Below are 17,210 nucleotides of genomic sequence, written 5' to 3' on the forward strand. Positions count from 1 at the left end.
GATTGGCAGTTCTCTGCTAAACACAAGGGAACTGCACATTAACGATTTTTTGAGGGGGGTGGGGGTGGGGGAGCAGTTGGAGGTCTATCATTAAACATAAATAGTGTTGTACTCACTTGACCTGAAATCACTCCTCTGAGGCAGAGCCGAGATACAATTAACAAGGCCTGCTTTTAGGCTGGTTTCAACTCAGCCCTCCACGCACCAAAGGTAAAGTTTGGGTTTTCTGGAGAAATTAATTAGTTCAAACAAACAGCAGAGAAGTCAGATGTAAGGTTTAAGAAATGTGAATACTTTCTGATTTTTTTTTAACAGCTTACAGTTGGAGACTGCCTGGCCTCAAGTACTTCCCTACTACAGTGTTATGAATGAAAATGTCAAGCAATGTATTTACGGAAAATGTTTCTCCCAGCAGGATTTTACAGCTCCTATAACTAGTGTTAGCTGGAATGTTTTGCACATTTTTGGCAACCCCCGTGTGCTCCATCTCAGTGTCACATACACAAGGTAAATAGCAGTAACTAGATGGGAGTATAAAACCCATCAAGGCCTTCTGGTTTGAGCAATTTATACTCGTTTTGTCCTCGCTTCACAACCTTCATGTTATTTACTGCCACAAAAAAACAGAGATACAGAAATCAGAAAGAAACAAATTAGGAACAAAAAAAAAATTCTTGGAATTATGGCTGGTATGGGGTCAGAGTTTCAAAGCCAAAGGTTGTTTATTTTATCTTTATGTTGAATAGAAATCTGTTTCAGCAGGTTTTTACATATAATTTTGCAACAAGAATTTAGTAAAGCCAGCAGGTTGCATTATTTCCTGTTTATTCCCCTTTGGAGCAGTTACTACAAGCGTTTTAAGAGACCATACAAACTTTACAGTTATTTGTGCATCAAAAAAAGTGCTTTGTTTTTTGTTTCAGATAAATTTCACATAAACACAGACAAACTATAGTGCCCTTCCCCCAGATTTGATGCATAAAGCCTCATCTAAATGTTGACAAACTGCATCATTGCAGAGATGCTATTTACATTCTGTGGAGCAGATCTTCCTGTTGCGATGCCTTTTAATGTATGTGCAAACTTTTTCCACATGCAAAACCTCTAATGAATCAGTTTTATGAGCCTGAAATCACAAATTTGAGTCAAAACAAACTGTAGGTTAGAGCAAAAACCTTTAGCTAACCAAATACAACACATTCTTTTTTAAAGACAAAAACAGACATGTCATAGAAACAATAGGTGAAGATCAAAGGGCGGAATTTGACCCATTTATAGTTTAAGGGATATTAAAAGATTTCAGGTCAAAAACAACAGAAGGACAGAGATATTTGCTGTATGAAATACAAGGATAAAGGATCAGAAATGTTAATTGTTTAACACAGACAGCATGGAGATTTTTCTCCTGTCTTCTCCCACAGCGTGTGCCCAACAACACAGGTATTTAATTTTAACGGTATTAATTAACGCTGGCAGTATCAACAATTCAACAAGACCGTTTTCTCAGTGGAATCCCGTTTGTCACTTTCTAATCCAGGTGTCGATGTGTATTTACAGCACAGCAAGCTGCTGTACACTGACTGCTTTTGGCAGACACACTGATCCTGTTGCTGATTATTTTTGTCATTAATGCTGTCGACCTACAGAGGCAATATGTTTCTGGGCAGGTTTTCACTGTTTCTACCATAAAGTGAAAGTTCATCTTTGTCTTAGCAAATTGTTGAAACAGTACAAAGGGCTCAGGTTTAGAATTACATTATATTCTCTGACGCTCTTCATGCTGGGCAGCGCTTTAAGGTGATGGCAGCCAAACATCAGCTTCACTCCTGCTGCATGTCAGCGGCCCTTCTGTACTGCAGCTTTGTCGCTGTGTGTGTGTGTGTGTGTGTGTGTGTGCGTGCACGTCCAACCAACCTTTGACGTGATGCAGCGCTAATGCTGCTTACCTTCGCACTTACCTACCTTTGATCCTGTCTATAAATAGAGATTTGTGTATTCTAGAGAGTGGTTCAAAGATAAAAAGACACGAAATCGGGCCAGTTTGCAATTTCAGCCAAGTTGTTCGGAACTGCCAGAAAAAAAAAAAAAAATCATCTTTGCAGGTAAGATCTACTTCCATGAAGAACAACAAATTGTTTTGCTGAAATCTGTTTACCAATGAAAAGGAGGGAACACAACATTCTAATGGGTGAGACGCATGCATCAACCTACTAGATTTCATATATATATGTTCCTAACTAGCCACGGAACTGAAAAGAAGACATGCCTTATGCACTATGCAGCTTGCATGAATCTAAAGTAATTGTTACACCATGACTCTGTGTCTCCTCTGTTTTTTTTTTTTTACAAAAGAATTTAGTTTGATTCAGTTAGTATTCCTTTCCGTCGATGGCATTTTACTTTCACTTTCTTGCTATAATGATACGGTGCCTTACAAAAGTTCACACCTTATTGAATTCTTTTCACATTTTGTCACATTTAAATGTAAAACTCAATGAAGGAAAATAATACTTTTTTTCTATTTTTAAGTAATACAAATAGTCATTCCACTAAGTCGATGCTTTTAACATGTTAAGGTATCTAACTTCTAGCTTTACATGTGCAGAGATGGTAATTTTTGCCCATTCTTGGACTCACTAAGTTTGGATGGAGGGTGTACGTGGAATAAAAGCACTTATCCAGATTTTAAATTGGATTTAGGCCTGGACTTAAAGCAAGCCTTTCAATGGTAACTGGGGCTGTGTGTTAAGGGTCTTTGCTCTACATGAAGTTGAACCTCAGCCCCTTTCTGAGCGACTGGCACTGCTAAAGAAAAGCACACCCCACATCATAATGCTGCCGCCACCATGTATCACCATAGGGATAACGTGGTCAGAGCGATGCACAGTCTTAGCTTTCCTCCACATATGTTGTTATGCTGTATTTACTTTTGCAAAGCAGTAAGTTAATTCATTCTACATCTTTCATGTTCTGGGTTGGGGTATTTCCCGACTGCAACGGAGCTACATGCAGGGTACGACCTCTGCAGGCTACCAGCCAACCACAGATTTGACAAAAACAACTATGCAGGCTCACACTGACCGCAGGAGGGAATTCATGATGCAACTACTAAACATGCACGCTTTTAGGCCTCAAATGGTTTACCTCAGAGAACATAAGTATGCAAGAAGGAGATGCAAACAACATATACCTAAATTTCCCTGATGGGATCTGAAACAGTAGCATTTGGGGTCACAATCATTCTTTTCTACCGACTACTCTGTGTTTTTCATACCGGTCTATTAGCTGTTCACTGTGGATAATGTTTTCTCTCTGCATTAAATCATGCTGTGATTTGGCCTTCAGCTTTTAACCAACTCTCATGCAGTGACTTTTCAGAAACTAAATAAATGTTTGATGTGTCTGTGTGGCACAACCACACAAAGCGTTACCCAACAGCATGACCGAAAGATGCTTTCCCATCTGAACACCACACCTGGTGCAAACTTGGACCGTACTTCACAGACTGAGATTTGCTGCAGGAGATGGTGCCCCTACAGCATGAAATGTGAAGAATGTGGCGTACGTTAAGCATCTGCCTTACCTACAGGAGGTGAGACGTTGTACACAAAAACTGTGCACTGGAAACTGCTCTGTTTCCTTTACTTCAAGCCAACAATGATCGATGAACAAGTTTATTTTCCTATTAATACAAAATGTATTTAAATGCATCTGCAGCAGACAGGCAATAGAAACTAAAACACAAATAACTATTTTTCTCACTTTCTGACGTTAAAGCAGATTAAATGTGGCCTATTTTAGGTCAGTTAGTTCACTAATATAATTTCCATTGCACAAGTTTACATACATTTCATTAGTATTTGGTAGCATTTCCTTTCAGACTGTATGAATTCGCTCAGATGTTTTTGGTGTCCATTCACAAGGTTTTCGTAGTAGCTGGAATTTTGACCCATTCCTCCTGAGAGAACTGGGTCAGGTTTGTAAGACGCCTTGCTCGCACACACATTTTCAGCTTGGCCCTTTTATTATGACAATTTCAAAACACTGACTGGTCCTCAAGCTGTTTTGTAACTATTTTTTCCAATATGATCAGGATCATTTTATGAATGAAACCAATCTGTGCCAAAAATATCACTTCCTGGCTTGAGTCTTGGGAGGTTGATCTTAAATTAGTCTTATTGTTTTCACATAAATAAAGTATCTGAAAAGGGTATCTAACTTGTGAAGAGCAGGAGTCCTTCATGCAACAAAACATCCCAGCAAGGTGTTGCTGCCATCACTGAACACAGCAGTACACAGCATTCAGGGCGGTGGTGCTCTCAGGCTTCCAAGTTCCTCCTTTTGTGCCACAAATGTCACAATAGTCATTATGGCGAAATGACAACAGGACGTGTCTTCAGAAATTAAGGTCTTTGTTCTTGAGTTCAATACTGAAAAGTAATCTGGCTTTTTATGTGGCTTTCATTATAATGGCTTCTTCCCTGCTAAGAGACCTTTCAGCCGGTGCTGGGACAGGATTCATTTCAGTGTGGGTAATGACGCTCTTTTGTCTTCAGCCTCCATCTTCACAGGGTCTTTTACTTTTGTTCAAATGTTGATACGCACACACATTCTGGACCCAAGGAGGAACCAGACATGTGGAGGGCCGCAATTCTTCTACTGATATCTTTTCCATAATGTCATTCAAGGGAGCAGTATGTTTGGGGCGTTGCCTTTAAATACAACCACAGGTGGCTCTAATGAATTCAATAGTAACCTTAGAACAAAGTACTACTTTTTATTACTTTGAAGAAAGTCATAAAACATATCTGAAAAGTTTTGTCTTTGCTCTTAGCAAATGGGGATTTTGCAAATTCTGATCTAAAAAAGTTATGCTTAGAATACATAGTCTGATTTAATGTCAGAGAGTAAGATGCACTTATATATATATATATATATTCCTTAACCTGAATATGACTTGCTAAGTTCATACACTGGTTTATTTTTACCACTGTTGGAAAAGAACTAAAAGAAAAATCTGTGAGAAGATTTTTCTTTTGCTTTCTCACATGGCACCGGAACATCTCTAGAGGCTCAAGTGCGAGCCACCAGAATTGACAAAGATAGGCGCCGAAACGTTTTCAGAAAGAACTGAGCGAAAGTCCGGTTGCCTCCGATTTAAGCCTGTTTGCGGTTGCGATAACGGAGAATTTGCAGAGGCATGAAACCTCTAGAGGATTTTAGGTCTGTAGGGAATCTGTGACTTACAGAAGGAGATGTCTTGAGCTTACATCTTACAATAGGAATAGTCTGTTTAGGAGAGAAATAACGGATTAGTCTACAAAATCTCGCAGAAACTTGTGAACTCCAAAAGTAAATTACATTTGTCCAAGGTCTTTCTAGGCAATCCAACTGAAAGGTTCCTTTAATTTGCTCAGATTGTGGTGGCCTAGTGGTTGGAGCAACATGTTTGGGTCCTCGAAAGGCTGCAAGGTTCTGGGTTTGAATCCCACAGGGAGTCTGGGACCCTGAGCAAGACCCTTAGCCCCAGAATGCTCCCTGGGCGCCGCCCAGTGATAACCCACATCTCCCTAAGGCATGGGTTAAATGCAGTGAACAAATTCTATTAAAAATGTACATGTTGCAATGAAAAAGGTTGTAATAATGATCATTATTATTATTATTATTATTATTATTATTATTATTATTATTATTATTATTATTATTAAATATAATATAAATACATTCTGAGTATATATTTATTCACAACTCCAGTTATCTTCCACAATAGATTCCTAAAAATGCACCCCAATCCGCTTTCATTCTTGCTGAAAACCTTGCCATTTATGGAAGGACATTCTTCTACTGACAGCTCAGCTTTAAATGTCGTTTTTGTTGTTCTGTAAGTTCCGTCCTTGAGCCTGCAAAGCAGCTGCTGCTGCTTCAGTATATGAAAAGAAATCTCAAATCCATTTTTCTGGTTACAGGAAGTTGCATTAAGGTGTAATTTCTTCTTCGAATACGTTTTTATACACTGTATAGAAACTTTAGGCTTGATGCTGAGAGACTGTCTTTAAAAGCTACAACATACAAAAATATTATACATTAACACTGATAATAAAAGATGTAATTATACCTGTTTTCACACTGCACAACGCTGCTATAACTTAATCATCTCAGGGTTCTGTCTAACATATTCGATCTGGTTTCACATAAATGTTATGTCACCTCTTCTGTCTTCAGGGAGTCAGATATTATGAATAGATTATTTCCGCACGACGTGACAGTTTATTAACACTTTAAGTTGAGGTGCTGAAGTCTCACTAACGTACATGATATGAAAAGCATACGCCAATGAAGGCTTTCTGCTTCTTTTTCCTCGCAGCATAGACTTTGAGTTTGAATTAGAAAGTAAAAAAATGTTGAAGTCAAGCATCATTTTTATCAAATAATTTTTTTATATTATCTCTGTCGAGCCAAAAAGGAACAGTTCCCTTCAAATCATTATGAGAATAGAGAATATTGCAAAGACCTAAAAAATTGGGTTTGAATTTTACATACAGCTACAAACACTTTGACAGAGGCTCATTATTTTCGGTGACAGGTTTGATATTACAAGAGCTCCTCTTTTCTTATCCAGAGGATCCGAACATAGCTGACTTTTCAAGAGGCGAGGGCTGTTGCTCTTTGTGTTTATAATCTCTCCCAGGCGGCACTACACGCACAGAGTGCTAATAATAAAACACTGACTCCTCTCTTTAGCTGCATTTCTATTGTTTCTGCACTAAACCTTTGTCCCTAAGAACCTATTTACGCAAGCCTATCCTGTTTCGTTGCATTTATACTAATTTCTATGGTAACAAGTAGATTTGGTAAATTAAATGAAGCGTGCTGCTTCTTCTCAGCCACACACTGCTGAAGGGTTGTTTGCTCGGACAACGGCTTAAAACCAATAAAACCATGAAGTACACAAGAGTTGACTCTTTTATGGCTTGTAAATCTGTTCATATTTGTGAATATTTGTTACTGGCAGCAATTACACAGGAAACCACAATGTTAGGAAATGGGAGAGAAAATGGGGCTCTACACATCTAGAGGAATACTACATATAAATTACTAAAACAGTAGCTACCCCTGTTTACTACCTAATCCGAAAAAACAGTCTAGTGTTGTATAAAACGACCCTTTGCAGAGTAAAAGCAGCATATTTTTCATCTTTAATAAACGAAAATAAAAATAATCCTTGGTTTCTCTTTAATACAGTTGCCAAACTTACCCAGAGTCATAGCTCTGTTGATCCATCTATTCCCTTAGCTCTTAGCAGTAATCACTTTATTGGATTATTCATTAATAATATTAATTCTATTGAAAATAAAAATCATTGGCACCCTCCTAAACATGATTACCTCATCCTTAGTAAGTGAAGCAGCATTGGAGAAATCTTTAGAACCTGATTGGAGTTTGAACTGTTTAGAAGCAGTAGAGATTTCTGAGCTATCTAAAATTTTAGCTTCATCTAAACCTTCAACTTGTATGTTAGACCCAATCCCAACCAAGTTATTTAAGGAGGTATTCCCTTTGATTAATGCCCCCTTTAAAATACATTTCTTAATCAATCACCTAATCTGGATGCCATTAAACTGGCCTCTGGTAATAAAGTAAAAGTTTTTTACTTTATTACCAAGACATTTAAAACCCATATTAAACAGGTTTCTAGGTTTTTCTTTTTTCACCTCTGGAATATTGCCAAAATTGGAAATAGCATGCTCATGAGTGATGCTGAAAAACTAGTCCATGCATTTGTCACTTCAAGGCTGGATTATTGTAATTCTTTACAATCAGGATGTCCACAAAATGCAGTTTGAGGTCTTCAGCTGATACAAAATGCTGCAGATAGCGTTCTGATTAAAAATCAACAAGAGGGATCATATTTCTCCTACTTTAGCATCCCTTCATTGGCTTCCTGTTAAATCAAGGATAGAATATAAAATTCTCCTTCTCACAAATAAAGCCCTTAATAATCAAGCTCCATCATATATCAGAGCTCTGATTACCCCGTATGTTCCTAACAGAGCACTTCGCTCTCAGACTGCAGGTCTGCTGGTGGTTCCTAGAGTCTCTAAAAGTAGAATGGGAGGCAGATCCTTCAGCTATCAGGCTCCTCTCCTGTGGAACCAACTCCCAGTTTTGGTCCGTGAGGCAGACACCCTGTCTACTTTTAAGACTAGGCTTAAAACTTTCCTTTTTGACAAAGCTTATAACTAGAGTGGCTCATGTTACCCTGAGCTATCTCCTTAGTTATACTGCTATACTGCTATAAGTTTAAGCCAGGCGTACACTGTCTGTCTGGCCATTTCGGGACGATTCTTCAGTCGTGCGAGAATTTTTTGTATCGGGCCGAGTTTCAGCTTGATCGTGCGTCCTGCATCGTGTAGTACACAGGGGGTAACGAGGGACGATTTGCCTCTCACGACCACCTCCCGATCAGGAATCAGACGGTCGGATGAAAATCAAACATGTTTGAAATTCAGTTGGCCCTCGTGAGTGATCGTGAGCGCGTCCTGCTGTTGAAGTGGAGTTACGAACATCTACAAGCCGATTTCCTCCAATCTCGCCCATGTGCAAACAAGGAAATTCTTCTTCGTCTTCTCAAACGAAAACATAGGAGCGGAGAGAAGCATGACGGCGGTACGTGTGACATGGACTCAAACTACGGAGGAGCAACTCGTTGAATTACCAAGGCAGTTTCGTTCTAGTGAGCCTCATATTTAACACTATTCATCGAGATTTCTGCCTTTTTTTTTTTCTACTATTGACATTTGGATTCCAGGTAGACGAGTCCGAGTAGCGTCATCTCTCTACAGAGTCCGACGTGTGGTTTTTGAACGCACTGTGTGAGCAGTCAGGTCGGATCAGAGTGTCGGGCCGCACAGTGTAAGAACAGATATCGTGAGCAGTGAACTTTTAAACCCTGCAGTTTTCATCGTACAGTTTGAGCTGTATATCAGTACCATGATTGAAAATATCGGATAGTGTATACCTGGCTTTAGGCTACTGGAGGACATAATGACCACTTTCTCTCACTGGTGCATTCTCCTTCTACTCTCCACTTTTGCATTGCTTGCTGTGACTTTATTTATTTACTTATTTTGATTGTAACTTGAGGACATCACGATTAATTTCTCCCACTCTGCTGAGTTCTCCTACTCTTGTCCAATTTTTCATTATGTGTTGTTATTTCTTCTTTTAACTATGTTCTCTCTGTCTTCTTTCTCTTCGTAGTAGGTACACCTGGTCTGGCGTTCTGTTAACTGTGACACCATCCAGGGGAGACAGATCATCCACTATTACCATATAACTTAGAAAAGATTCCTGGATCAATGTGTGCTTCTGTGCTTTCTGTGTCTCTGCTCTGTCTTCTCTAACCCCAGCGGGTCGAGGCAGATGACCGTTCACACTGAGCCTGATTCTGCTGGAGGCCGAAGGAGTGAATGCTGCTTATCAAGACTTGATGCAATCTACTGAATAAAGTAGCTCATACCTTGACTCCAACAGTCTGCTGTCCCATGGGAATGAACCAGGAGTTGAGGGCAAGCTCGTGGACGCTTAAAGCAAGTATAATGAGCAGCATGTTTAAAACCCCAGACTGTTTCTTACAATCTTTATTTAAGATAAGAGAGTTTAATTTTAAAAAGGTGGTCAGTGCATTGAGCAGAGCCAGGCTCACCATTGAAACTTTTGTAACTTCAGTTTGCAGATCTTACACAATCGTTAGAATTGTAAAGGTGACCAACAAATACAACCTAATGTTTAAAACAGGGCTTTTTTACACAAGCAGAAGGTAAAACAGTTTGCATAAAGAAGGCATAATCAAGATTCAGGCATGTACATTGGTCAGCCCTTTATTTAAGCCAAGATGCGTTATAATAAGCTTTTTCTGATCTTGTAGAAAGAAACGGTGCTTGACTGAATAGCGCTTTACTTTGTCACGCACACTGCAGTTCCCATTCTGAACAGTAGCAGTCGCTAGCGAGAAAAAATAAAATAACAGCACTAGCAAGAACATCAGCAGAAGAGAAAACCTTCAGACCTTCAGCTCAGTTATACTCTATAACAAAATCACTCTTTCAAGAATTTTATTGTGTCACTCTCAATGTTTCAGTTTCAAATGTCACCAATACATCCGAGAGTTCATGTGAGTGACAGGGTTGGAATAACATGTTTGCAAACAGCAATTAATCCTGCAGCACAAAACAAAAGCTGTAGAAAAAGACAAGAAGAGAACCAAGAGGTCGCTCCATTCTTAAGGAGGACTGCTTCTTTTTTGGCAGCTAGGTTTCATTTTAGCACTCAAGGCGTTCATTTCATCCCCTTAGTGATGGGAGCGGACGTTTGAAGAATTAAGTAATCCAACGAAAGGAGCCGCAGATGCAAGGCTGACTTTAAAACTCTGTGACAAGTTGCAATGAATTGCACTGTGGGAGTCTGAGGCAAGAAAACACACAAGCTAAAGATGTTTAAATGTGAAGCGTAGCAGGGGGAACGCGACAGGCGTCACGGTGCAAATGAAAGTGAGCTGTTGTGAGGCTATCAGAGTGAGAGTGACAGAGGCAGACACACTGGAGCTCAAACATCCCCGCAGTAAACAGATACAATCCGTCAGATACAACAGAGTGACAGCAGATCCTCGGATGGACCGAGCAGCGTTGTTGCATTGGGAGGAAGGTACGGCAGACGTATCGGAGAAGAACTGGAGCACAAAGGCGACACTGTGATTAAAGTCTGCACACTGTGCAAGCTCCCAATATGGCAAAGCTTAACAAGGCAAACAATTCAGAGTACACCCACACTGAAAGCACATTATTGGTAACAGAAAACAGCTTCTCCCGCCCACACAGTGGGCTTTGTACACAAGATCTAAATGCATGATCTGCCTCTTCCTCACGCTGCCCCTCCTTTCTAATCCGACATCTCTGTGACTGCACATACCAGCAAGACAGAAAAGTCACAGTGAGAGAGAGAAACAAAGATAAAAAAAAAAAAAACATGACTTTGCTCCAAGTCTAAAAAACTTTTCCATACGCTGTGATGCGAGGGGGGAAAAAAAGTGATGATGCAGGACTTACCCAGAAAAGGAGGTTGAAGAAGACCATTCCATAGCGAAGGGCCATCATGCATCCCTCAGCCATCCTGCAGCGCCGCAGTTCTAGAAGGAATATGAAGGAGAGGTCCAGGTAAAACACCACATACTTCTTCCCCTGGGCGTACCGCCCGTTGGAGTTCTTCGGCCCCTTCGTTGTGTGGAAGCCGAACGCAAAAGGAGGTCTCTTATATTCAAACTCCCCGCTGAATCGGTGAAAACCAGAAGTGAACGGCGGGGTGTCGGGTTTGCTGTCCAGGGATGGACTGCGTCGGTACGGAGTCTCATCGGTGCTTGAGCGTCTCATTGTGGAAGCTCAATTAGCCTTCAAAAGTCTTGAATAGTCACTCTGTGTGCTTCAGCTCTGAGGCAAGTCCACAATGGGGTACCAGGAGTTATTCCACCAAGAACAGAAAAAGAAATTGATTTTTAAGATAATTATGAGCCTCTGACAAACCCTCAAGCTGCTGGTTTAATCATATCATAAATGTGGTCACACTTGAGCTAGAGCAATCTATTGAAGATAGCGTGTCGCTGTTCACTCCAGCTGAATTTGTCTTTAATCTTTTAGAGTCATTACGTTCAGCAGGAGACCTTGCACTTTCTGGCATCACCACCTGTACAATTCAGCGTATTTAGGACACTGTCCCGACATGCACATGTTCATCTGCACATCCCTGTTTCCCTCAGTGTAATCCTTCAAACACAGGTGTCGAGCTCTGAGAGATAAGCCGGTCTGCAGTTTCATCTCACACCACTTCAATCAGGTGATTTACCGGAGAGCTTAACACGTCCCCATCTGTTACCGGGTAGCCAAAATGATCCAGAAATCTCCTACCTGCTTTCACGAGAACTTTCACAGCTGGCGCTCATGTCCAGCAAGTAATGACACCTCTAATATGGCTTAATCAACTTCTGGCACTAAGCAGCAGACCTATTGCTGTGAATGCTGTGGTCTTAGGAACATTTGAGTGTTCAGCATGTGAATGTGGCTGATGATGTGCTTCTGCTGACGAGCAAAAAGAACAAACTAATAAGAGACGAGATGAGATTTCAGGATGCGGTTATGGATGTCAGAGAGAGGTTGAAAAGAGGGATGAAAGGGTGAAGGATGCTTGCGACTGGACCATTCTCTGCCTTCTTGAATCAATCTCCCCGCGGAGTTACTGCCTTGCCTAATTTCCTCCTCGCCTTCGCGCATCGACCCAAACTTGTCCCTTTTTGTTTCTGAGAAGTGCCCAGGGGTTACTCGCCGCCTCTTCACAGCCTATTCTTCACACATCTAGAAAGTCACCCTCCTTCAACTCTCAGTTATTCTATTAACTGCGCCCCTCTCTGCGCTGCCACCACCCCCCCCATCTGCGCTGACGGTGGGTAATTAATTTCCAGACTCTCATCAGAGAGGCAAAGTGTGTGGTTGTCGCCTCCTCTTGCTTCTCCCTCCTCCGCCACAGCTCGTTTCCTCTCTTCTCTAAATGGTCAAGGAGATCAAGGTGTCCGTCGGGGTCATAGCAACGCAGCCAGAGAAGAAGGAGTAAGAAGGAGAGTTAGGCGGCAGGAAGGGGAACCCTGTTTCCTCAGAGAAGCAAAAGAAAGACTGCAGTGTTTGAGCGATAGTCCAGAATCGCTCCCAGAAGCTCCCTCCCTCTTCCTCTCTCTCTCTCTCTCTCTCTCTTGATCTGTCCCCCTTTTTTTTTTCTTCTCTTTCCTCCTTTCTCTCACAGGCTCCGATGCTCTCCCCACCACCGCGCACACAGCCTCAAACACTCCATCCCTCCTTGGTCACTGTCCCCGAAACCTGCCAGTGCGAAAGGCAGGCATTCAAATTCAAGCCACGCCCCGTGAAACCCAACCACCAATCAACGTCTCGCAGCTCCCATCTTCTCCCCACAATCTACCAGATAGGGCTCCGGACGCACGAACGCAGGTGCTTGCACGCGCGCAGACACATTCACACATGGCGCGCGCGCACACAGCCTGAGGAACCAACGCGCCAGAGCCTGGGAAGCAGGCGGCGCCCGCGTTAGTCCTTCCTCCTCCCCCCTGCTTTCCTCCTCTGCCTCTCATTCCACATGCAGAGGTTGTTTCCCACTCGCTCTCTGGCCGCTTGGCTTCAGGCATGCCCCTCATCCCTCACCGGCCCCCACCAGACCTGGACCCGGGTCGCACAATATCTGCGTATCGGCCTCGAGCGCAGATTTTCACACCACAAGCGGGCTCACCTGAACTTTGACTCTCTCACCGCTGCTGACGTTCACACACACACATACACAAAAAAAAAAATACCGACTGCACACAAGTCAGTAGCCATCTGGGTCACTGGTTTTATGAGTCCACACACAGATATGAAAATCTGCAGGGAGTGCAGACTATATTAATGGTTGCATCAAGGATTTAATGGACCTCCGTTCTGTCTCCTGAGTGTACTCTCGCCATACCGTAAAGGCGTCAACAGTCCAGGATAGTGAGTCTGACTTCTTGAATAACAGAAATTACTATGAGCAGGCATGGCTGTTGGGTTACTGGGGGTTTTCTTTTAGAAAACTGCAGGACCTCAGAGAATGTTAAAGTTCAGAATGGTGGAAGACTTCAGTGATTAACAAAAGCACTGATGTAGGGGGTTAATTTTTTAGTAATGCAGGGCAAATGTTGGCAAAATGGAGCTAGGGGTAGCTACTGTTTTAGAGCACTTGGTATGAAATCCGGTGCCTATCCGGTGCACCCGTGTGTCACTGGGTACACATGGGTCATTTTTAAAAATTAACATTCTTACTGATTTTGACCACCCAATTATAGATTCTTCCCATTTAATGTTTCCCATCTGAAATGGTTCTTAAACAAGATGATGTTCTACGGGCAAACTGACCTGAATCAGTTTTGAAAAAAAAAATAATAATAATAATAATAATTACTTTGTGGACTGAAAGTGGAGTTACATGAAAGAAAAAAAAAAAAGATCTGCCTAAAGATTCAACCTCTTCTTTATCTAATCCAAAAGAGAATAATTTAAAACCCTGCCTGCAGATCTATTTCAAGGCAAGGATATAAGCCCACACAATTATTGTTTAATGCTATCCCCCTGCACATAAAAGTTATAAGAGCATCTAGTTACCGATATTGCTTTATGCACTGCATTGTTGTAAAATCACATTAAAATGATTTGTGCAGGGTAAACAGAATTTCTAATATGAAATTTGGACCCTTGTTATGAAACCACCTCCTTTGCAAGTAATGGCACCTCCTGGGTCCAAAGCCCCAATCACTGTTGTTTTCCCACTCTTTACCCACTTCTGCCCCACTGAGGGAAGATACAATAAACTCCTTCTCCAGCTCTCTTCAATATCTGCTACTCTGGGGGAAGGATTTAATGCTCCCTTCATTGCTGTCCAGCTCTACTTGGTTGGGGGGGGGCTGACAACCCCCTTCACCCCCTGTTCATGTATTCCTTCCTTCCAAGGAGCCATCGCAGGGTTTCAGTTCCCTTAATAGCTCTCACAGATCAACAGCTCAACCGTTTTCTCTGTTTCACTTAGACCAGCAGGGCGAGCCTGGAGGAAATCCCCTCAGTCGCTAGATGGCCTCAGCCCTGGCCGGCCTTGGCAAACAGCGACGAGACTTTGTTGACCTGGAGGTGAATTCTGTAAGGACAAGAAAGCCCAGATTCTTTTTTTTTTTTTTTTACAAAGAAGACTAATTGTGTTTTATTTTACGTGAAAAGAAAATTTGCTTAAGAGAAAAACTTATTCCCTAAATTCTTGTAACAAAGAAACTGATTGCATGGCACTAGCAGTAAGAATTTGGAAAACATAAACTATATTGTGAGTTAATTATTATATTAAATATCATGTGTTACATGTTAACTAAACATCCTCTGTTCAACCAGACATCAGTCACTCATATTAACCTTCTCTTTCTTTAGCACTATAACCCCAAAAGAGACTCAAATATCACTCTGCACAGGAGGAATTGCCCTCTGTACCACGTGTTAAACACCACCAGGAACTTAACAAAGCACCTTAATTGCAACGTGTGGTCTACATAATCCACCATCCTTTAAATCATTCCAACTTTTTACAAAATCCAGCCAACCACATGGCATCAGCAGCTGTTAGGGAAAACTCTTCGCTGATATTCTCTTTGAGGTCATTTCACAACTATCCGAGACAGAAACTCTCACATACGACGTTGAAACCGAACATCTTCTAAACACAATGGTAGTTAATTGATTGGTGGTCATTACGTTTAGCATTTTTCACATTATTCTGACTTGATTAAAATCTTTTTTTAAGTTAATTGTTGGTCGTTCTGGCTGAAAATGTCACGATTTGGGTTTTTGGTTGTTGGTTTAGTTTTGTACTTCTTCTTCTACTTCTACTTCTACTTCTACTTCTACTTCTTCTACTGTCTTAGGTTTTGGTTCTGTATTTATTTTGGTTTATGGGATAGATTAAGTTTTTGTTGTGGTTTGATCCTGTTCTTTGTTTTACGTTGTCAGTCAGAGTTCTCTAAGCTTTTGGTTCAGTTCGGTTTTCCTGCCAGCCCACTTATCTGTCTTAGTTTGGTTTGTGCCATAGTGTGGGCTCTGGGTTGATTTTGTATTTTGATTCTGTGTATGTTATCAGTTTTATTTGCTATCTGCCCATCGTTTAGTTTTCTCTGTTTTGAGTTCTGTAATAGATTGAGTTTCCTATTTTTTTTACCCTGGACTGTTTTCGGATTATGGATTCGTGTTTTTCCCTTTTTGATTCTCTGCCTGCCTCAGTTGTTCTGGTTTCTGTCCCGCTGTCTGTCAGTAAATAAATAATCTTTTATCCGCACGCTGTTTTGTCTGGCTGAATATTGGGTCCACTCTGAATCGTTACAGTAAAGCCTTAATTGTCATCATAATTAATCAACCTTGTAGATGTCGTGTCTGTACAGATTTACACAGGCCCACAGACATTTATGTCTGATAAATTACTGTCTTTAAGTACCTAATATTTGTTGATAACTGCAGTAGCTCCTATAGTGCACAGCAGCATTAACAGATGCTAAGTATTTCAATGTGTTTTCATAAGCGGTTCTTGCATCTGTTTATTTACCTTGTTAATTAACAGGAGCTGCTGTTTACAAATCTTATCACATTAATACCCCCCCACCCACCCAAAAACCCCACAATTCATTATGTTGAATTAACAGACTGTAAATACAATGCGATATGGTTGCATGCGTAAATAAGATTTTAGCTTCTCCTTTGTGATAGGAAATGGGAGAATATTGTGCTTCTTCTTTAGTTTTTACAGTCAGGGGTTGAATTTAAAACGTGCTTGTAAACATCTTTTTTTTTTTTTTTTAAGAAACGGACTGTTGTAGCTTCTGGGCAAGTATGTTAAAAACACGCTGCAGTGCAAAGAATCCCAAAGGAGCTTTATCATTTCACCCGAACAGCTACGAATAAAATAGATTTGTACGGTATTGTACTTGGTTAGCAGATATAATTGCAGTTTTGCACTGACTTTAATGGTTGTCAGGTGTGCAAATGTGTCCTATGTTTATTATTTAAAAAAATTTTATCACTAAAATACACTAGTTAGTTCCAGCTAGAGAACAAAACTGTATTTCAGATTAACCCTCTTCTATCGTGTTTAGGTTTTTACAGAATTTGGGTCAATAAGTGCATCAAAGATCAGTTCTGATGAGCCACATTTGGGTCATAGTTCTTCCCATGACAACACAAAGCTCTTTGCAGCTGCTAAATATGTGCGCGTCATAGTTTGTGTGCCCATCTACCCCTTAAACTGCTACAAAAATGCAAAAAACAGAAAGAAAAGGGGGATAAAAGCTGCACAGAGGTTTAAATCAGCCAGACTTAAAACAGTTACATGCATTTAGTGCACTCTGTGTCTTGAATCAAGAGCAAAAATTAAGCAGGTAGAACTTACAGAACAGTTCCAAAAATAAGGGTCGACCTACACGGCTTCATGAATTTCCCCTTAATATATTTTATATCTTCACTGAAGAAATAAAAAAAAAAAAATGTGTTGTAGCTCCTGCCTAAAACTGTTCACGAAACAGGCAGAGAGTGATGTGGCTGTCTGGCCCAGACTTTAAA

General features: G+C 40.9%; 1 protein-coding gene across 2 annotated transcripts in view; it reads right to left on the minus strand.

The window, feature by feature from the left end:
* Positions 1 to 17,210, minus strand: part of tspan4a (tetraspanin 4a) — a 235,394-nt gene that overhangs the window by 178,477 nt on the left and 39,707 nt on the right. The window contains exon 2 of one of the 2 annotated variants that reach the window (XM_036136005.1): positions 11,106 to 11,185. In XM_036136005.1, coding sequence (XP_035991898.1) covers positions 11,106 to 11,168 — 63 coding nt within the window. In that variant the 5' untranslated portion in view covers positions 11,169 to 11,185. Of the gene's footprint in view, positions 1 to 11,105; positions 12,930 to 17,210 lie in introns of those variants that run through there. The other variant, XM_012868206.3, reaches the window with a different exon arrangement.

Source organism: Fundulus heteroclitus, chromosome 4 (assembly GCF_011125445.2).
Source record: "Fundulus heteroclitus isolate FHET01 chromosome 4, MU-UCD_Fhet_4.1, whole genome shotgun sequence".
NCBI lineage: Eukaryota > Metazoa > Chordata > Actinopteri > Cyprinodontiformes > Fundulidae > Fundulus > Fundulus heteroclitus.